Below are 22,320 nucleotides of genomic sequence, written 5' to 3'. Positions count from 1 at the left end.
CCAAAAACACCATCTGTCATTTTCATGGCTACCAAGTTTACTGTATACGCCGAATATTTCGCGAGATTTTTATTTTCGTGAATTTCATGCGTCTGGAGCTATTCGCGAAATTAAAGACACGCGAAAATATTGACTCTGATCCCGGTGTGAATGTGACGTACGCATGTACACTTCTCCGTTCAGTACAAGACTTCACGATCGCGAATTTAACCGCTCGCGAAATCATCGGGAGTTCCCGATTCGCGAAAATTTAGACTCGCGAAATGTATGGCATATACAGTATCCCTTTACTTCTTTCGTAAGGGGAATCCAGCTTGGAGAAAAGCATCCACAAAGAAACAAGACTGTCACATACAGACATATTGCCATTAAATCCACTCAGAACCTGCCAAATCCAACTGCCATTGACATTGTACATAGGTTGCATATGGTAAAGCAGGGCTCTCGACATAAGCACTTGCCAGGGGCAAGTAAGATTGTATGTTGGACAAGTGAAAATGTACAAATACTTCAAGTTACCTGCCAAATTGGATAAGTAAAATCTTGACTGTGGATATGAAATTCATGAATAGGAAACTCCTCAAGTCAATTTATTCATCGTTGCTATTTTTGGGGAAAGTATTTTTTTCTTTCAGGCAAGTTCAAATGTGAAAATGGATGATTCTACCTCCTTGCTTCAATAGGAGAATGAAAGAAAATATAATACTTCTGCCCTTAGAAACGGTACTGACTGTCAAGAGTACATTCGAACCTGATATCATAGTGTGCACAAACTAGTGATAGACCGACTTGACTTGTGTAGGGGAGATGAGCTCTCCTATGAAATGAGCACTTTATTTTAATAGACAAGCATCAGATGGCATAAGGAGAGTCATTGGTGCAACTGATTCATTGACAATTTCATCCTTAAATCATACTATGATCCATTTCTTTCATCTTCAATATTGTAATCTGTTTGTGTTGTTTTGCTTCCTATTTTTTCTGTCTTTCTGTAGAATGATACGGGCGGAACAACGGGCATTCTGACCAATAAATGGACCACTTTTCTCAAGGCAAGACTCAGCTGTTCCACCGTTGGCGACTTCAACGTGTATTTCAATAATCTGCGTAAGTCTTTTCCTTTACTCTCTTATATTTGCCTCTTCTCTCTCTGAAGTACACTTCCTTCCTAGTAGAAATGAGATGTACTGATTGCATGGTATGGAATGTTTTACCTCCGTCACTCCCTTTATGGAAGGAATTGGTAGTTACAGCAATTGAATGTGTTGTCAGCCATTATTTCATCTTTTATTATAAAGCAACGAGAGACAATTTATCTTCTTCCTTCCTCGAGTCTCTGACACTTCCACAATAAGATTTCTGTTTGTGTGTCAAAGTAACAACAAAAGTTCAAGGCAAAGCATTCATTCAATTTTGTACTGCACATTTCCCTAATCAATGTGGTTATCATCATCTCTTGTGCCATGGAGGTGATTTTTTGTCTGGGCCTGAATGCTAGATTGCAAGATTGGCAGTGTTTTTTTATGTTGTTGGGTTGAAGCAGAGGACATATTCACACCACATGAACTTTGTAAAGACAGGAAGAGGACACTCTGTTTTCTATTTTGTTTTCTTGTCTCTTTGAGGGGGGGGGGGGGATAGGGAGTAGATTGAGTTTGTTTTTTTTGTTTTTTTTATTTATCTCTTTTTTTTTCAATGAATGTGAAATGTGTGAAGTGTACCGACCACATTGGTTTCCCGTAACAGAGCATTTGCGGAAGAGGATATTCTTGCAAGAATTTGTCCCAACTGTTGGCCAAGAACTCTCGTTTGAGGAAGTGATGGGTTTATTGTCCACATTCCCTCTCTAAATGGTCAACTTTCAAAGACATGGTATTCCCAAACTGCCATCTGCACTGTTTTTTTTTTCTTTCTTTCTTTTAAGCTCTGTATAGAATTCTGAATACAGCTTAAACCAAGTGTGCCTCCCAAGAAAGTGGGATCCTTGTTCCCTTTCATCATAAATCGTTATCACTAAACTCGTAATTTTTCTCTTGTAAAGAATATGGAAGCTAGTCCTCAACAGCAGTACAACTGGACATATTTATTGCAGTACAACTGTATGTCTTGCTCTAAGTATATTGGGGATTTGCAACAACAAAAAAAAATGAATATTACCTCATATTTTTTACCTTTCTATCCGTCTCTTTTGCAGAGAGTATATACAGGTCCAAAGACAATCCCTATATATTGTTTGGTGTCTTCACAATGCCAAGGTAAGGAAAGTATAGATTCAGAGTAAGAGCTGCATCTTTCAACTTATCAGTACTTGTGTACTTCATGAATAAAGGGTCACATGGAATAGATAAAAAGTCCATGATATAATTTATTGACAACAAGCCAAATGTGGGAAGTTTGTGCTGAGTTCTGGAGGAAGGGGCACAGCCCTGTATCAGGTTCGTGGACTTGAAACTGAGCTCAAATTGAAAGTGAATTTAAAAGCTTTCAGATGCTAAATGTACATACACTTGTACATACTTGTCCAGACAGATACAATGACAGGTAGACCTACATGATAGGATAAGCATAACTGTTATTCTATCTCACATTGTGAATTCTATCTCACATTGTGAGTATCCCATCGTGTACAGGTGAAAGTGATCTAGTGGTCGTTTTGGCTTTCGGTTTCACAGGAGATTGAAGACAATATACAAGTATGCATGCACAAATCCTGAGTCAGATATGGCCAGAAAGGGGGATCTTTGTATTCTGTATGAATAATAGAATGTGCATTGATGATGCAATATACCCATCATCTACAACAGTACTATCATTTATTCCCAGTAATAACTCCTTTGAATGTGTTTCTATGTTTAAAAAAAAAAAAAAATGATGTGTAGTTCTTTGCCATCAATGATGCTACAGTAGTTCTGTTTTTACTCCCCAGTCACTTTGGTTCACCAACTTGAATCTCAAGTACGGTGCCCGCTCTCCTCCAGAGAGTAATACTAGCATGCACCATCATCAATTTCCCCTCTCCTGGGTAGATTGTCTCACAAAAACGATCTCTCTCTCTCTCTCTCTCTCTCTCTCACTTTATCTCCCCGCGCCTTCCCATTCTCCACACTCCAGTGCCGGCATTTCTGCTTCAGCCCTGTGTGCCTACGACCTGCGCGAGATCGCGAGGGTCTTCGAGACGGCCTCCTTCAAGTGGCAGGAGAACAGCGCCTCGCTCTGGCTCAACGTTCCCGCCAGCGATGTGCCCACACCCCGTCCGGGAACGGTGAGGGGCCATCTTAGACTTTTCCCCCGTTGGAGATCTGTGGTTGCTATAAGGCATCCATGAGTAATTTCAGAATCAGCAGAGACTGCCCCACCCCCCTAAATTGTCTGTATGTTCTTGGGTTGAGGTGTCTTTGTCAGTTATCGAAGAATAGGAATAAAAACTACCAACCTACTTTTGATAGTCCTAGTAGAGCTGTTTTCTCACATATTGATTTATAGATAGAAAAAAAAAGGTAACAATGAATGAATAAGTGCCAAAGAAATAGATAAAAAGTGTGTTTCTGTCATGCTTTGTGAGTTGATGAGAAAATGTCAGAACTTGCATTTTATTCATGTCTTGAGGATGCATTTGGGTGTTTTGGGTAATAATATGGCTACTTTGGAAATAAATGTGCTATCCAGAATTTTATGTTTGTTTTTTCCTTGATTTTAGAATTCAAACCTTGTGAATACACTGAGGTAGGCAGAGAACCCCTTTGTGAGGCAGATATGAGACAATTTGTGTATTATTATATGCTGACTGATGGTCAGAGTCATTGCGTTGGGACTGCATGCATGCGTACATGTACCTTCCAGATCAACAGACTTAAACTTTTCATCTGTCTATGAAGAGAGAGTAACTCAATGGTTGATGCTGGTGTATTGCATTTCATGGGCAATCTGTAAACACAGAAACTTTGAAGGAAAAGAGACATAGGTTATCAAAATCCTCTGATCTCCTTGTATGTTGGAAGTGCTGTGAGCACTATGCCATGGTGGAAAGGCCCCATGGTATTTTCTCGTTACAACAAAATCTTGTTGAAACGACCAAAGTATATGTGGGAAATAATTTTACTGCAGAAATCCTCTTGTTCTAACAAAATCTCATTGTATCCATGTTAGTTTAAAGGTATTGTTTACCATTGAGAGCAGTGATTTAAAAATTTGATGCATACATGTACATATGTGTTGGTCAGTTGTTTTTTTTTATAAAACATACTACCGTATAAATATTTTGCGATAAAGCCTAAAATATAAGGAGATATCACAGTTTTACTCACTAAACCATAACTGCAGACGGTTTAGTCTAGAAACAATTTTGTTATAACTAATGTTCACATTTTGTGTGTTTAACAATACTTAACATTGATTATACTGATTAACTTTTTTACACTGGTTGTTTCTACACCAAACTCACATTATAGAACTAGTTTGAAGCACTAAAGCTGGGTTTTTGTTTCATCTGCAAATGGTAAACAATGCCGTTAAGGGGGCTTTGCCTGTTCGATGATTTGTCATGATTATTCCAAAATGGCCGCCATCCCACAGTGTGCCACGGTCCAGCCGACCACCAACTATCAGAAGCTGGCTCGCATCCAGCTCATGTCCACTATGGTACCCAACAAGGCCGACTACGACCAGGCCGGGCCACGAGCGGACCCCACTTCCGACTACCCCATCATGATCGTGATGGGTCAGCAGCTGCAGAGGCTGGTCGTCCAGGAGAAGGGAGTGTCCGGTCTGGACACAGACATCTTCTTCTTTGGGACTGGTAAGGTCACTCTCTGTAATGCCATAAGATAAATTTGCATTCATTGTCTGTTAACTATAATTGTTACATTGTACAATACAATGGTAGTGTCTTATAAGGTAGAACTAGATTTGCTTTGAGTAATCACAATCATAGTCATAATCATAATTGTAACCATAATCGGAACTGTAATCGTAATCGTAATTGCAATCATAATCAATGACATACATTGCACCAAATCTGTGCTCAAAGTGCATACATACTATTGAGCAGTTGGTATAATCCTCTAAATCTGTAATCTATAACCCACATTTGAGTAGCCACGCATTTTGAATTGTAATGAAGAAGAAAATAGAATTGGCAAACTTTTGTTTATTTTTTCTGATTTTGTGCAGATTTTATGAATTCAACCAGTTCCATCTTTTTTTTTTTTGTAGTGTTGGACATGGAGTGAATTTTATTGTTTCCAATTTAAAGAAGACAAGAAGAAAACACACATTTTTACCCATTGCATTCTAACCATGGAAGGCAAGCATGGTTTATCATATGCTGATGAGGTTCGTGTTGCATATGTTATTTTTTTTCTCTCTCTCTCTTTGTGCATTCTTCCATATGAAGACAAGGGTCACATCTTGAAGGCCTACGTCGAGAAGAGCAGCGAGAACAATCAGCCAAGGATTGTTGAAAATATAATGCTGAAAATTGGCAATAGCACCCAGGTGAGAAATGCATTTGTTTGTCTACTTGTATCTGGGGATGGGGGGGTGGGGGGGGTTTCATCTCTTGTTCTCTAGTGACATAGAATCTAGTCTCTTCTGTGAAAGGGATGTTCTGTCCGTTCCAGTTTTGTGCAGCAAGCTGTCCAGGGCTCACATTGGAGTTGATTGTACATAAGATGCTTTTGTACTGACGTGCCCTCCTCAGTCTTCATATGATGGGACAAATTTTCAAAGCCTGCTCTGCGGAGATGTGTACGTCGTTGAAGGTGCCATATAACTTCTCTGTGTCGACCAGATGTGTAGTGCTTTGGCACGGAGAAAACGCAAAGACTTCCTCCTCAAGGTTTCCTGACCTTTCCAGTTGTGTGCAGAGAGATCCATTGACCTCTCTCTCTCTCTCGCACCGAAAGCAGGACCAGAGAGATTCTGAACGTCTGTTGGAATAGGAAATGGCATATGGGGACCAGAAGAAGGATTTCCCATCTCTGACTTCGTCTTTCCTGATGTGTGGGTCATTTGGTCACACCACAAAAAAAAAGAAAAAAAAAAAGGGATAAGTAACGAAACCAGGACTTCCCGAAAAGACAAAAAGACAGAATGAAACTGAAAGAAAAAAAGAATAAACCGAGAAGCGTGTCATGGTGAGATCTCAAATAGGTTAGAACCAATTAAAAAAAAGAGAGAGAATAAAAGTTTTTGATAAATGGCCCTTCTCAACTAGGTTCGGATGTAGATTAATCGCTTTCAGTTTAATAGCAGTTAATAATAGATTATTATGAGCAATGGGTTTTACTTTCATTTTTGTTGCCTCTAGAGCACCCTTGGCGAGATAACTTGTTATGCTTAATTTCTCACAGATATTGGATGTGCTGGAGGGTATTGAAACACCTCTCATTCCCCATTCAACTGATAGCTTGTTAATTATGACAATGCCGTGACATCAGGCAGTGAGACTGCATCTTAACACATGATGAATCCTGATACTGCGTTAGTTTCGATTTCTGGGAATAGTGTGGCTGTTTATGAAGGTTAATCGCAAAGAAATAAATTTAATGACCATCTTTAATGACAATGTTATGAAGCGCCTCTGAATAGAGGAAGTTACGTTTTTATCATTCATAGGCCACCATTGTTTCAGTGAAAGCAAAGAAAAAACTGTGACGTCTGAAACAATTCCCCTGACCTTGTCATCAGAATTTTGAGGACTGTCGTCTTGGACGTGATATTCAGTTTGATATTAAAGTGGTAATTTTCAATGTGATATTTAAAGTTGATTTATGTGTGTTTACACTGCCATATGACACTTTAAAAATTGCAATTTCTATGTCTTTTCGGTACATTGTTATATATGCCCTTCAGTACATCTTCAGGCTGTGTAATGCTAAGTTGTCACTTATTTGACAACAACACAATAGTTATATATGAATGATCAGATTTGTTAAAATCAAGTGGGCACTTTATTGTGGCAAGTACATGTAAGTACCCTTCAGAAATGAGTGGAGAAAAAGTGAAGTAAGAAAGTGCCAGTGCTGAAAATAATATGGAGAAATGCTGTTTTAAAAAAGATTTCCTTTCACCTAAACTTTAAATATTACTAGTTATCGGATGAAAGTTCAGAGAAAAGACAAGCTTCACTATGTTATGCTCTTTGGATTTTTGTTTTCTTTGTGTGTGTGTATGTGTGTGGGCTTGCATTTGTGTATTGTCGTATTCAGAACGCAATCAATGTCATGGAAATCACTTCGAACGGGTCAACGATATATGCCAGTACCAGCTCTCGAATCTACCGGCTGCCGACGGCCAACTGCGGCCGATTCGACACTTGCGTAAAGTGTGTAGAGGGACTAGACCCAGCCTGCTCGTGGGTCGTGGAAGGCGAGCCAGGGTGCAGGGCATCAACTGATGGGTAAGAACATTCTTCTTCACCTGTGGAGCCAATGTCATCGCTGCTCATGATCACTCCTCTGTCAGCATTGCTAGATATCGTGGCATCTCTTCGTTTTTATCCTTCTCTAGTTGTTTGATCTGTTTTGACATGTTAAATTGTGATTGGGTCATTGCTGCCTGGTTCGTATAGTGAGTAGTAAACATCTCAGGAATCGTTTTGCTTATGTTTATCATCTTTCTTTTTCTTTTTCCTTTTTTTTTTTTTATTGCATTCATTCTTTTCTTCATGCCTGTACAGGATACAAGACTTGATCAATGGGGATACCACCCTTTGCCCTGTTCCGTCGTCAAGTAAGTACAAAGACTGACCAACGGCCAAGGAGGTGTTTCTCTATCAAATCGCCGCTCGGCCCATTGGCCGTTTGCCGCCAAGCGACGATTACTTCTGTACCTTCTTTCCGAGTTTTTAGTTTTTTTTTTCCCTGTGGCATATGCACAAGCACAGAACGCGGATATGTGGTAATTCAGTGTTAGCATTAAGCTGTAGCACCTAACCACAGAAATCACACTTACACACCTTTGCTCTGAATCACAGGCTAGATACAATGGAAAGGAGTCAAGGTTTGCTGTAGTAACTTTTTCCGAATGGTTTTCTTTTTATTTTGTGAGGTGTTTTTGTTGGAGTATTCCCTTGATTTCTGTATATTTAATTTGATTCAGTACTGCACTTTTTAGTTTTCAAATTCTTTTGTAATTGTAGTATGTGAGGCTTATTCATAGGTCTGATGTAGATAGGGGTAGAAAAAAGTGTACAAATATTGCTGCCTTCATGTGCACCTAGGACAATTCGCATCGTGTCTAAGAACAAACAAAAAAATATTAACAAGACAGAACTTTGGAAGCCTGAATAATTAATTTTAGAGAAAGAAAGCAAGGCTCTAACAGCATGTCTGCATCTAGGTTTATACTAGTGTTGCAGTATCATGCAGAAGGCACTATAACAACCCCTGCAGGCTTTTGCTAATAGCTGATCCAACGTGCAGGGCCACAGGAATGAGTAGTTGCTAAGGAGTGATGGGTGGTTAGTTTGAGTGTCGTCTGCCGCTGTCGAGGAATTTATAATATGGACTGGAAATCGGGCCTCCATTTCCTTGGCATCTTGGGGACGTTATTATGTAATGTTAGGAGGCAAGATCCCACGCAGATGCACAGTAACCCTTCTGCATGAAATAATCCGTTACTAGTATGTCACAACTTGTTTGGCTTTCTGTTTGCATGCAAACCGGGTGAACAGTACAAAAATCCATCTTTGTTACGGCATGTTCTCACTTTTCGTTGACTAGACAGATGTATTTGTATGTACTTTGGCCTGCTACATACCCATATGCCACCTGTATATACATGTATGTCATCGGTATTACGGAATTCTTTTATGTTTCTGTTGAGGTATTCTACCCACCATGTTGACGACTTACGCCTTACATGTGGTTTTTATCACCAACTCATTTAACTATCTGTTACTTGCGGGGAGTTTCCCGGGAATGTTTTGAGGTTAAAAACTGATATAACAAAAAAAAAGTCCCAAACTCAAAGTCTGAATTCTGGCTTTTGCTTCAGGGAGTCTCAAATTCAGCACATTTGATTTCAAATTGATCACATTCAGTAGACAGTTTTCAAGTCGTAGTATGTCTTGGGGTTTGTCCTGTTCTAGTTTTTTGTATAGTGCACAAGCTTTTATTTAGAGCACCGCTGAACTTAACGAAGATTCAACATAATTTCATTTCCCTATTTCATATGATTTATCATTGTTCATATTGTCTGAGAAAATGTCCAAATGCAGCAGAAATTATGATTTGGCCTTATTTTTACTCCCAAGTAACTGTTCAAAAAACACCATGGTTTTGGTTTTTAGAAAAAAGGGAGGATAGATCAGATCCCCCCCCCCCCCTGGTAAGTAGTTCAGCGTTGGTTTTTAATGAATGCTCTCTCTTTCTGTTGTCCCGGTGCGTGTATCCTTGATTGTGTCTGTGTGTGCCTCAACAGCCACCACTAGTCAGACGATTCCCGCCACCCCCGTGGGCGAGAGCACCATTGCGACCTCCGCGCCGTCGGAGCAGACCACCGACGAGGAGAACCCGTCGACGCCCAAGCCCGGCCAGCCCCAAACTGGTACATCCACTGAGAGCATGGGGACTTCCCACTCGCCTCCTCTCCACTCTCCCACCACTTCTCCTCCTCCTCGCCGAATAACACCCTCTAAGACATCTCAGCCACCACCACCACCACAACCAAACTACTCCACCACCACCGAGTTCCAACCCATCAACAACACAACAATGAATGGACCAGACCCAGTTTGTATGTCCAGATTCCTCTTTCGTTTATTAAACCCTATTCATTTGATTACCATTTTGACCCATATAATATTATATAATTCTGTATAATTTGAACATTTTTTTTCTCCAAAACTGGTTGCTTCAATTAATGTTTTAATACCAGTCTAATGTTGTTTTTTGGTGTTTTTTTTTTTTTTAAATAGTATTCTTGTTGTCTGACTCTCATTCCATGCAAAATTGAGTACTATACACACACATCCATTCCAAATCTCTGGCTGCTACTTTGTTGCTTGCGAGTATTACTACACGTGTATATAATACATAAACTCTACACCGCCTCCGCTTTCACTCCCTGACGACTTCTTCCCCTCAAGTTTGACATGGCAAACAAAATGTAACAAGCTCTCACTTTTGCCCTTCATCGTGTGAGAAAGCTTCTCTAATCCTCCTTAATTTTCACGCCAAGCAGTAGGTCAGTGTCATTAGCAAAAAAAAATAAAAGAAAATGAAAGAAATAATAATAATAATGATAATAATAAGGGTGGGGAGGGGGGAGAGGATAGCATCTTGCAAAACTGAAGGGGGAAAAGATAGTTTATCCTTGCACTGCTCACAACCACGTACCACTTGCTTATACCACGTTTAGGGCAATTACGCCTCTTAAAGCTGCTGTAGAAGTTTCTCTAACCGGGCTGATACCGTGAAACCCCCTGCCTTTGTTGGGAGTTTACGTAAAGTGTGATTCGTCACACACACATGCATACATTTTTTATTTTTCTATTTTTTTTTTCATGCACGGGCACATATAAAGTAGAACTTAGAAGTAGGCAAAAGTTATTGATAGCAGCAAGCAAAGGAAATGATAAATTTCAGAGCATTTAGTTTTTTTGTTTGCTTGTTGTTTTTTCATCTTTTTTGCTGTGCCGCACGTGTCTTCTAATCCTAGCATACAGTGACACTCTGACTTGCAGTGAGAGTAGATTTCAGAATCTGTTGCGTCTGGGGAAGTATCCCACAGAAATTAGATGCCTGTCTAGTTCTAACACCTTGCACAGCGGATGGACAGGTGTTTAGACATTATTCTTGGCTCCATTTGCGGAAGAAGAGCTTGATATCGGAAGTTGAAATGATTAGCCAGTCTGTGATGGTATGGGTCATTGGACCTCTTAAGAGATGACATTGACACCAGCTGTACAGCTTCGGAGTTAGTATCTCCTGAAGGTGGGGATATACATTAAGTGATAATTAGGGCATTGTTATTCATACAGTAGTTTAGCTAGAAATAAAACACGCTTCTGGATAAGCCAAGTTAGATTGGCCATCAGCGGTTACCAGGGCTATGGTAACAGGTGAAGATTCCCCCCCCCCCCCCTTCCCCAGCCCCCAAGAAGAGACAGACTGGCTGACTTCTAGTGGTAGAATGGGATCGTTTGTGCTGCCTATCACTCACACATTCCCCTACCTCCTCTCAGTTTGCTGTGTGTGGGTTTTGTTACTAACCACCATCCTCCCTTTGTCTCACATTAAAATAAAGGAGTGGGAAGTAGAGGGTAAACAATTAATAAAAAATACCACTTTCTAGTTCCTGTAGAATAGAGCCAATGATCTTGGAAGCCCGTTGGTAGCAGAGCATGAATGGTTCTCTGTAGGTTCTTGTTTTCTCATTCAGGTATATTGGCATGTTCTACATGTACTGTGGAGCTCTAAGAAAGTTCAAGAAACACAATAAATAATGTAAATAATGGATGCCTTCTTTGCACTGGACAGATTATGCTCTTGTTTGGTTCTGATCACATTCTGTCTTATTTTGAATTTTAGACTGCTTTATTTTGTCTTCATCCTTTTATTCTCCCATGTTGGTTTGAAGTCGTAGAAGTGGCATGACAACGAGCCCATCACTGCTCTTTTTCTTAAAAGATTATGAGTTGTAGTGCATGATTCATTATCCATATTCTCTCGATGGGTTTTTGTTTCCCTTCACTTCCCACATTTGGAAATCACAAAGTGCTTTACATGCATTCCTCAACCCGATCGAGTACTGCAGAAGGAACGCCTCAGATTCATAGTTGCATCCCAGGTTGATACAATCTCCATACCACAAGAAGCCTCTATGAATCAGGTCTTTTCTGTGGGGTACCCTTTGAGGGAAAAGGAAGGAAACTAGCATCTCTACAAAAATGATTGCCAAATCAGATGGTCTCAAGTATTTTTTAAAGCCACTAGTGTTTGTAATCCACTCTCTAACTTTCAGACATGAGAAGTGTTTCCCTCCCTTCCCCCCCCCCCCTCAAAAAAAAAAGAACGAAAAAGGAAGTAAGAAATTAAAATTTAAGCAGTATTTTTACTTTCACATCCTGAGAGTCCCATTAAACTGGTGAACTCATCACATACATTGTGAGATCTGCCATTAAAATCACTGGTCCAGGGAAACTTTTGAATCCTGTGGTTGTGAAACTTTCTGCACATGAATACTATTTTGGTTTCAGTCCCTGATGCAGTGTAACCTAAATACCCGAATAATTTTTCTGAAAAATAAAAAGCAAAAACAAAAAGATAGAGACGGGGCAGGAGTATCAACAGAGAGTATGCTCTGTGCTCGCTTTGGAGAAAAGGAAAATCCAACAGATATGCCACAGATATTTCCAAAAACATGAAGCTTTTAGCTAGTCATTCATTTTGCTTTGACATCGACAAAATTGCATGATGGATTATGTTATGACGTTCATCATTTACTTTATTTTACTCTGCTTGAGACCTTGCTCCCATCTCTGATTTTACGAATTGGGACTGTTTTTGTTTGTTCTTTGTTTATTTGTTTTTCTTTGGTAGACTGTGCATGCATCCTTCCTTATTGTTTCATTTTGGTTCTTTTTTTCCCCATTAGATCAAGTCCTCATTGTTATCAGGACATGTAGAATAAAGGGAGTGCAGTAGGTCTGTTGTAGGTATTGCAAGTCTTTCATTTTATGTAGGTCTGTCTACATTGTAAATTAAATGAAGGGGGGGGTGTTTCAAGTTTTTTTGTTTTTTGAATGAGTGAAGTCTCCCAGTAAAACACTTCTTGTACTCATGCAAGAAACATGGTATGTGAAAGAACAAATGTATTGTCTCGTCAGCTTCTGATATTTTTCTTGGCCTCTGTGCCACTCCTTGCAAAATCGTATTTCGTCAGGATGTTGGCATGGCCTGTATGAAGTGATAAATAGGTTAGTTAATGTGGTGGTCACTGGTTAGTATGTAGGTGATACTCTGAACCAACCTTTGGAGCATCTAGCAGTTTCCCCAACCACTCTTGTCAAAGGAAATTTGTTCCATCACCCCACCATACGAAGTGACAGATACTTCACCTCATAAGTGCAGGTTAAAATGCTGCTGCCCCCCCCCCCCAAAAAAAGCAACAAACATATAAAAGCAAAATAGATAGATTGATAGATAGATAGATAGATAGATAGATAGATAGATAGATAGATAGATAGATAGATAGATAGATAGCTAGATAGATAGGGAGAGAGAGAGAGATAGTATATTTCAAAGGGGGGAGAGGTTAAAGTAAAAAAAAAAAAAAAAAACTATAGATAGATAGATAGATAGATAGATAGATAGATAGATAGATAGATAGATAGATAGATAGTAATAGATTTAGATAGATGGTGAGAGAGATAGTATATTTCATAGGGGAGGGGTTAAAGCAAAAAACCCCATCAGGAAAAGCTATCAAGCTTCTGGGACGTGCAAGTCAAACATATGTGGTGCTCTTGTACGTTTCAAGTGTTTTATGTTGTGTTTTGATTTGATGCCAGGCTCATCAAGTTTCAAAGTGCTTGCACGCAAGCCCTTAAAGCCCAGATCTACTGGGCTTTGCAGTCTACAAAACGAAACGCAACACTCTTAATGTATTCTACCATATTAAACTACTTGCAGTGTTAGGCAGGAATTCACAGCCACACTGCACATGTTGACATCCAAAGTACAGTTATAAAAATCAGCCATGCCATAATTTACAAGGCATATAGACCCATATTTAAGGCAGATAGCTGTCACAGCAATTAAGTTTGTTTCCTTAATGGTAGCCTAGTGTTGATGCTGCATTTGTTTTTAGTACACATGTCATCTGCTGCATGATATTTTTTTTTTAAGAAAAAGAAAGCAAGAGAACAAAGGAGCTACTAACTGATGACTAAACTCTGCAGGATTTTTTTTTTTTTTTTTTTTTTTTGTACTTCAAGGACTATTGAGATGACTCGGTGATAAGAAATTGCCATATGGCAGACCAAAATAAGCCTTCGTCCCAGTCATTGATTGACGATAAATCAGACCTATCATCTCTGATGCCAAGAGTAAAATCAGATTGCACGATGCTCACATTCGTATACCAGGATCATTATGATTTTGATGAGGGGAAAAAAAAACTGCAATAGGACATTGTAGAGTGCAGCTAGCAAGTGAATGCAGATAAAGAAGTTTTTTTGTGTGCATGTTTTTCCTTTTAATATTGTAGAATAAGAGCAAATATTCAGTGCCAATTTTTTATTTGAAACAAAGGAAGAAAAGTTTGCTTACTTAAAGTTCCGTTGCTTGCATACAATCAGAATGAATTCACTAGACTCTGCAAGTGTAGAGAATGTAGCCAGCAAGTATGTCCATTCTGTATAAGAAATGTCACAATGCCTTTAAGGAATTTATTTTTCTTCCCTGTGTAAAAAATGATAGGAATGCACCATTTTGTCTTAGTTGAAGTGCAAATCGTATCTTTGGAGAGGTTATCCTGAAAATTTCTGTTGTTTTTTTTTTTAAGTGTGTGCATGAGTCAATAACCATTTTAAGATGACGCTGAATAAACTGCGTTGGTTTTGTTGCAGGTAGCAAAATCATGACTGTACTTTATTTTCAGTGACGCCACCAGCATCAAATCTAATGAGCAATCTAATAGAATGATGCAGCTTTAGAAAGATTGACCTTCTTAGAACAATAGATGTAAAGATATCGACGACATGTTACGCAGAATATTTGTCTATGATTTTCAAAAAAAAAAGAAAAAAAAAAGATGAATTAGTTCTTGTACCATTCTGGCAAAGTTCCAAAGAACACCTCATGCAGCTCCACACATCTACTTCCCGTCTGCAGATAGTGCATTGGAAATTTTATTTTGGAACATGTCTATGTGTGTATGTTTGTGTAGGGTGTGTAAAGCAATTTCAAGCTCTTTAGTTGTGTAATAATCTTCAGATCATTTCTGGCAGCAAGTGAAGCAGATAAAATGGTATAGTGTATACTTCAGTTTTCCACTTGCTTATTTGTCTTGTAAATTACTAGCCAGGAAGTTAAATCTTGTAATGCTGACAAAAACAAAAACAAAAGCATAACAAATGAAAAAAATGAATAAATAAATATAAGTGTATGGACTTTTTGTAAGATAGTAAATATGGCTGTGCTATATAAAACTGCGTATATATTAGCTGACTTGTGTGTTGGTCAAATTAATCAAAATTGCAACATTTGAAAATATTCAGCATTGACGGAACCTGTGGAATGAAAAGCTCTTCTAGAAATGTCCTCTTATGGCAAAATTCTTCTCTTCTTCCTTCTTCTTATCTTGAATTCAAAAGCATTGAAAATGCTGGCTCGAAATGCAGTGAATCGAAATCTGTCTGCCCCGTAGGTGTCGATAAACCTGACTCGATCAAGTCCATGAACAGTCAAAAGAAAAGAAAAAGTACAGAGCCTCTAACTGAAATTGGAGTACAGGAGGATAAAAATTTGACGGAAATTCATACATGGTCACTCTATGGATACAGCGGAAAATGCACCACTGTCAACTTTGACCTTTGACGCGAGGGCCATATTTTTAACATGTTGAAGACGAGTCCCGTGTATACTCAGGCAGGTGTCTATGGAAAATGCATGTTAAAGCAAAATCAGTCCATCCTCAACAGGTTAATGTTGAATTGATTGGGGTTTTTGTTTTGATCAGATGCTCTAGGACTCTTAACTTTTTGTGATGATCTTTGACTGATTAGTGTCAATATCCACATTGATATTCACTCAATACTGAGAAGTTGGAAATGCAGACATTTGTTGTCATGCACCCACATATTGAAATTCATGTTGTTTTGTAGCCGCAGAGGAAACCTATTAGTGATGTCGGTTTAATCTTTGAAGAGAGATAGAGGAGCCATGAGCAATGAGAGATAGTCTGCACATGCTACTGAAATATCTATTCTAGAGACCTTTCCTACAGACTGTTAAAGTGCCCCCCCCCCCCAATATGGATTCCACTTGGCCTAGCTTAACCCTATTCTAACTGGGCTATTTAAGACCAAGTTTTTACTGGGGGGGGGGGTCAATTTGGCCCCCCCCCCCCCCCTTTCAGATCTCGGCTACCGATCGCGCGAAAGCCGCGAAATTTTGCCTAATAACAGAGCTGGATGTCAACTACAAGATTACAAGGTCATACAATAGAAAAATATTTCCTTTCTATTTTCAATAAATTAGTTATGCAAATTTGTGCATGAAATTATATTTTCACCTATAACTCCATCAAAAAGACTGAAGGATTGCTAAATTTTTGTGGTTATGTATGCTAAACACTGACCAACACATTTGTTTTTGCGACCAGTGTAATAATTCTTCCCCTCCCACCCCCCCCCCCAAGTTCTCAACAATAGCACCAAGAAAAAAAAAAAAATTGTATATTTAATGAGCGAGATCTTTATCATGAAGTGATTTTTTTTTCCTGAGTACAAACTTTGTTTACACTCGTGGTATGCGATATCTTTTGTACAGAAGTGATGTCAATGTCCAGCTTGCAGTCTTTTTCTTTTTCTCCATTGGTTTGACGAGCCATGTGACTGTTTTTGAAAGGTTTAAATCGTATTTCAACTCATACATAATGAATGAAAGACAATTCAGAGCTGATGCAGCATGTCTTGTGCGTATCTCCGAGGCCACAGGCCTTGTTGTAATTTTTGCTCAGCCGAAGAGGGAGCCCTTTATTTCATGCCACCTTTTGCGCATCATGACACTTCGGCAATCAATCCCCAGCAGCTGGCAAAGGTGTGATATCATACTTGGTTTATAGGTTTGCAAAGTTTCATCCGCTCAGAATGCCTGTATTTCTGGTTCTCGGGGAACTTCCTCTACTTTCAGTGTCTCTTGTGTGAAATCTGTTGATTATCCCGTGTTCTCTGTGTGTCCGGTGTGAGCACAACACTTACTATGCTGTTTGGGATCGTCAAGCTCCCTTAATTCTCTGCACCAGTCCCCTTGCCTATCACCTTCATCAAAGGCAACTTCTCTATCAGGCGAATTCTGGAACCTTCTGTACGTACATTTGCTCTTTTTTTTTCTTTTTTTCTTTTTTTTTCTTGTCTCATTGGGATGCAATCGCACTATTTTAAAAGGGATGGTGTAGTATTGGTTGAGGTGAGAATTCAGCTTTTCACTTTTTGTTAGATACACATATGTACCTACAAACCACTTAATGAAATGTTAAAAAGCATACACTTCTAAGGAATTTAGAGTTCATTTGCTGAAAATTGGTTTTGAAATGGCTGACATATCCAAAAAACAAAGTAAAACAAAGCAATCCTAATAAAAGGTGGGTCCCACCTTTTAATTGGGATTGCTTTGTTTTGGATATCTCAGCCATTTCAAAACCAATTTTTAGCAAATTAAAGGCATAATTTACCATTTGCATATAAAACAAAAACGCAGCATTAGTGCTTCAAAATAGTTCTAAAATGTAAGTTAGGGCTAGAAACAACCACTGTAAAAATTTGAATCCATACAATCGATGTTAAGTGTTGTTAAATGCACAAAATGTGAACAATAGTTATAATAAAAATGTTTCCGGATTAAACCGTCTACAGTTACGGTTTATTGAGAAAAACACTGATTTCTCCTCATATTTTAGTCTTTATTGCAAAAATTTTATACGGTAGGATGTTTTGTGATACAACAGACCCACACATATGCATCAAATGTGATATCTTGAAAATTTTTGAAATCACTACTCCCAAAGGTAAACTGGACCTTTAACTTGAATTCCTCTGAGACTTACATTGTATATGCCCTTTTATATTTCGTAAGAGGTGTCTCATCATCTCAAAAAACCATCATCCAAAATGTTGGAAACCTCATACCCAGCTCAACTGCAACTGTTGATCTGGGGAGAGAGTTGAATTGTGGGTATGTTATCAAGGTTAAAGGAGAGTTCCTCTTAAAGGTTAGAATGAGATCAACAGACCATGACCGCCAATGACATAGCATTGGCACTAGTCTCCACCTCCATATCAGAGAGAGAGAGAGAGAGAGCAATGCTTAAAAGAATCGTACATCCAAGAAGTGTTAACCCATGTCACTGACTGCCCAAACAAACAAATGAATTGTGGCAGCACATTGGGTCATGTGGCATTACATCAAGTCATTTGACTTTCACATGATTCCCCTTAGTCATAAAACTCCAATGAATACAGAGTCCACAGAAACATGAGTTACGTGTATCTGATTTTCTGATTGTAATGAATAGAGAAACCAATATTATTCATTCTAATCTTTTTCCCCAAAATTTGTTGAAAAGAGTAAAACAGTGTATAGCTTTGAATATTTTCTGTTTTTTAACTTCCATTTAACTTTAAGTGACGAATCAGATGAACGAAGGAAATCCATTGCACTCCTTTTTTTGGGTGGGGGGGGGGGGAGGTGGAGGTAATTATTATTTCTGTTCTCTAAAATCTTACACCACCGGATATTATGTGCATACACTGAATTTATTCATACACTGTCTTTTTGCAGTCATTTAGCAAGCACTAGATAACACCAATCTTTTCACTAGGGAACTTAGATTTTTCCCTACCAAATTTAGTTTGGCACAGTGAAAATCATATCTCAACTTCAAAGTACTATGTAATCAGCTGTTCAATTCTTGTTCGCAGAAATACTGTCCAATCCCTGTTCGGCAAAAAAAAAAGGAAAGAAAGAAAAATGTCTTTGAAAGCTTGCTTTCGATTGTTTTACCATCTTTCTTGGAATACTGTGCTGCATGCGTAGACAAAATTTTGCGTGGAAAATATCTTTCTCAGTAGATGGACCCCCAACTGTGTTGGTAACGTGACTATTTCATTGTTTTGCAGGCTCACAACAGGTCTGGGATATGCCATAATTTTGAAGGAAATTTCTTCTGCTTGTGGTCATTTTGTTTTTTGTTTGTTTGTTGTTGGGTTTTTGGTTTTTTTTACTGGGAGAAAGTGGTGAATAGCTGATGATAAATGGTACACTAGATCATTAATGTTGAGAAAAGTGCACCATGTCTTCAGTGCACTCAGCATTACAATTTTTGTCCAAGAAGCCTTTGATGGAAGGGAAAAATATGACTTGCACATTTTTAATGGCTTTATACCCATCCAGAGTGTGTCAAAATCCTCAGTTCCTATCTAGTTGTTTGCCTGCAAGACAATATAGCAATAAAAAACAACAACAACAACAACTGTATTATCTTTCCTGGCCCTAGATTGTTGCACTAAATCTAGATATAGGCAGATTGAAACTCAATCTGCAGTCACCTACAATCTACTTTTCAAACTCTCAAGAAAACTATCTTCTAAAGTATGCAGTGCTTCAAACGGAGTGTGATGAAAGTCAGACAACAGTGAATTTTCAAATCCGGAGAAGGAAAACAAAAATTAAGACAACTCTTCTTTTTTTTTCTTCAATTTAATTAAGTGAAATCTGTCAAACAAAAGGGTAATCAAAAAAGAAAAGAAAAGAGGAATCTGGGTACAAATACTGGTAAAATTTGTATCTCTCCCTTCATATAGTTTCACCCGCCTACTCGCAATTAACAGCTGGTTCATTCTTTGCCTAAACATGCTCATACTTTATATACCCTTGTCATTCCACACGATTCCCCCCCTAACACGCCATCTCACCGATATCTTATACGCCGTTCGTATACGGCTACCACCCATCCAGACATGAATAACAAATTACCACCGACAGATTTTTTTTTCGGAGTCACATTTCAAAATTGGGCTGTTGTTTGTTCCTAGCCCCTCGTACGTGTATGAAAACTCATGTCTGTTTGTAACCCCTGGTTCAGATTAAACGTCAAAATCCTGGTATGTCTTCAATGTATCTCTCCTTCCTTTTTCCCACCATTTTTTTTTTTCGCTACCACGTTCCTGCTCTACATCAAGAATGATATGTATGCGAAAGGTTTGAATTTTGTACTTTGAAGCAAACGACTCATTATGGCGTGAGTTGTAGTCAAACAGATACAACGTGTATGTTGTATGTGTAGCTGAGAGGGTTTAAGACACATTTGGTGTAATGACGTTATTTTTATATGCGGTTGTACCAGTGTCTTTATCCTCCCATTTTATATATTTTTTTCCAATGGAGGTAGGTGTATCAGAATTATTTACCAGGACAACATCAACAACAGAAAGACCCATTTCCAGGGCTGTTGGTTAAAGTGATAAGTATCTGAAAATCTTTGAATGCATAATTTTTTTTCAGGAAAAAAAAAATGAAAATGTCACAGTTACGCTCTCAAAAAAAAAAGAGAAAAAATGTGTAAGTTGATTCGCATGATGCCTGTAAAGCATGGGAATGCCAAAATGGGGCTGCGCTCTTCAGTTCTTGTATACAAGAAAACAAAAAAGGAAAAATGTGTGGAATGAGTTATTCGTGTGGTAATGAAGTTGTCTGGTTTGAAATTTGAATGTGGGTTTTTGATCTGTCTTCCACCTGAAATCCATGAACAGTGATAGATTCGGGGGTTGTGGGTTTATTACCTGTCCAAGGAGTGCAAATTTACAACCCCATCCCCCCATTCCCCCCCCCCCGTTCTATCCCCCCCCCCCATCTTTCCCATCCCCTCCCCATCCCGCATCGATTGATCCTCTTACACTTACACTTTCAATGACCTTTCACCTACCCGAATGTCTTACTGTATTCTACATGATGTTTCTCATTATTATTGTAAGGTAGTAACAACTGTTATGTCGACGAGGTATGGTTGATAATAGTATTACAAAAGAAAAAGAAAAAAAAAAAGAACTCTGCCATGTTAGTTATTTGAATTATTACAACGAAACTGCAGCTTTTTATCATGCTGTAAATGGTATATAATTGTTGTTTAAAAAAAAAAATGTTCCTCAAACCATATTTATTTGTTTTAAAGTATTCAAGTGGAAATTTTACTGAGGTTTTTCAAGCTGTGGTCAAATCAGTGGGGGCTACGGTGTGGTCAGTTGTCATGAACGGAAAGTAGATATGATGATGATTCGTTAAGGAGCCAGTGGGTAGGAATTGTTCCAATATCAGAAGCATTGCTGCATCGAAAAAGTGCTGTTGCCGTCCATCACACAGGTTTTTAAGTTTGAACAGTTGTGAAAGATTTTGCACAGTGTACTAATGCTGAATGCCTGACGTGGTATGCAGTTTGGCCACATTTTAAGACAGCTGCATGCGTATACTCCCTTGCAAATCAAAAGAAACAGTGCTTGTTTTACCTGCCCTTCAACAATAGAATGAATGATGTATGTTGAGCTTTAAACTTGAAAAAAAAAAGTGATTCTTTTCATAGAATTGTTCTTTGTTTTAGGGTGTTTTGGGTTTGTCTTTTTTAGGTCAATGCTTTTAGAGTCCATGATAGTTGATAGTCCATAGTTGGCATGGCAACAGCTCCGCCCCCGCTCCCCACCCCCATCCACAGCATTTGTTCCCTAACAGTGCCCATGGAAATGATGCCAACCCAAATACCCCAGATTTTATACCTACACTGTAACTGCAAAGAGAAGAAAAGACGAAAAAAGAAAGAAACCCCCCATATTTCCCCAGCATTTTCCCCTAACTTTGATGATTACAAATTACCCCCCCCCCCCAACAACCAATAAAGAATATTGGTACCTAGCCATCACAAGCCATCACTGTGTGACTCTGTCTCATTGTTTATATCCCAAATACTCTCCCTCTAATACAAGTACATTTGATGGAGTGGCATATTATTTACATCTGACCCACATGTAATCCATGTCGTCTCCTGAGTTATTGACTTTAATACCAGTAAACAACCCAAGTATAACTCTCCACAAAATGTGTGAGCATTTTCAAGTGACCCAATATGGTGCTCCCCTGGTAACCATGAAATATTTGTGATACATGTAAATTGATGCTTTTTTTCCCATAATTACTTCCCCCCCCCCCCCCCCTTGGTTAACCGCCCACCTAATGCACCCCTGTGTGTTTGTGATATTTCCTTATTTTTTTCCCCTACTTTCCCAATAATATAAAGGTGAATGTGATGATAAAGAAGGTAAGCATGGAATTTTTGCCCTTTGCTTGGCTTGCACACATGTATGGTGTGATGCTGCCCTGTGTCTGTTGCATAGCCATATTTATTTATTTTATTCATTTATGTATTTACACACACACACACATATAATTATGTAATCCTAACCTTCCTGGTGTGGTGGATATGCAGATGCAACTTACCCTTAACCAGCTACAAATCCCAATTTGTTCTAATTAGCCCAGAAGGAGAAATAGTATGTAGTGTCAAGCAACCCTACCTTTGTTGGCTTCAGTCCGAATATGTCATTAC

At 38.7% G+C, this 22,320-nt stretch overlaps 1 protein-coding gene across 1 annotated transcript in view; it reads left to right on the top strand.

Moving 5' to 3' along the window:
* The window catches only part of LOC140230858 (semaphorin-1A-like), a 135,590-nt gene that overhangs the window by 106,626 nt on the left and 6,644 nt on the right, over positions 1-22,320 (top strand). Inside the window, exons 8-15 of the mRNA XM_072311005.1 lie at positions 996-1,107; positions 2,195-2,255; positions 3,112-3,262; positions 4,573-4,795; positions 5,393-5,493; positions 7,209-7,399; positions 7,679-7,731; positions 9,424-9,738. Coding sequence (XP_072167106.1) covers positions 996-1,107; positions 2,195-2,255; positions 3,112-3,262; positions 4,573-4,795; positions 5,393-5,493; positions 7,209-7,399; positions 7,679-7,731; positions 9,424-9,738 — 1,207 coding nt within the window. The remainder of the gene's footprint in view (positions 1-995; positions 1,108-2,194; positions 2,256-3,111; positions 3,263-4,572; positions 4,796-5,392; positions 5,494-7,208; positions 7,400-7,678; positions 7,732-9,423; positions 9,739-22,320) is intronic.

This window comes from Diadema setosum, chromosome 7, assembly GCF_964275005.1.
Source record: "Diadema setosum chromosome 7, eeDiaSeto1, whole genome shotgun sequence".
NCBI lineage: Eukaryota > Metazoa > Echinodermata > Echinoidea > Diadematoida > Diadematidae > Diadema > Diadema setosum.
Note: the sequence above shows the minus strand (reverse complement) of the source record. Positions and strands in the feature narration are given on the sequence as shown.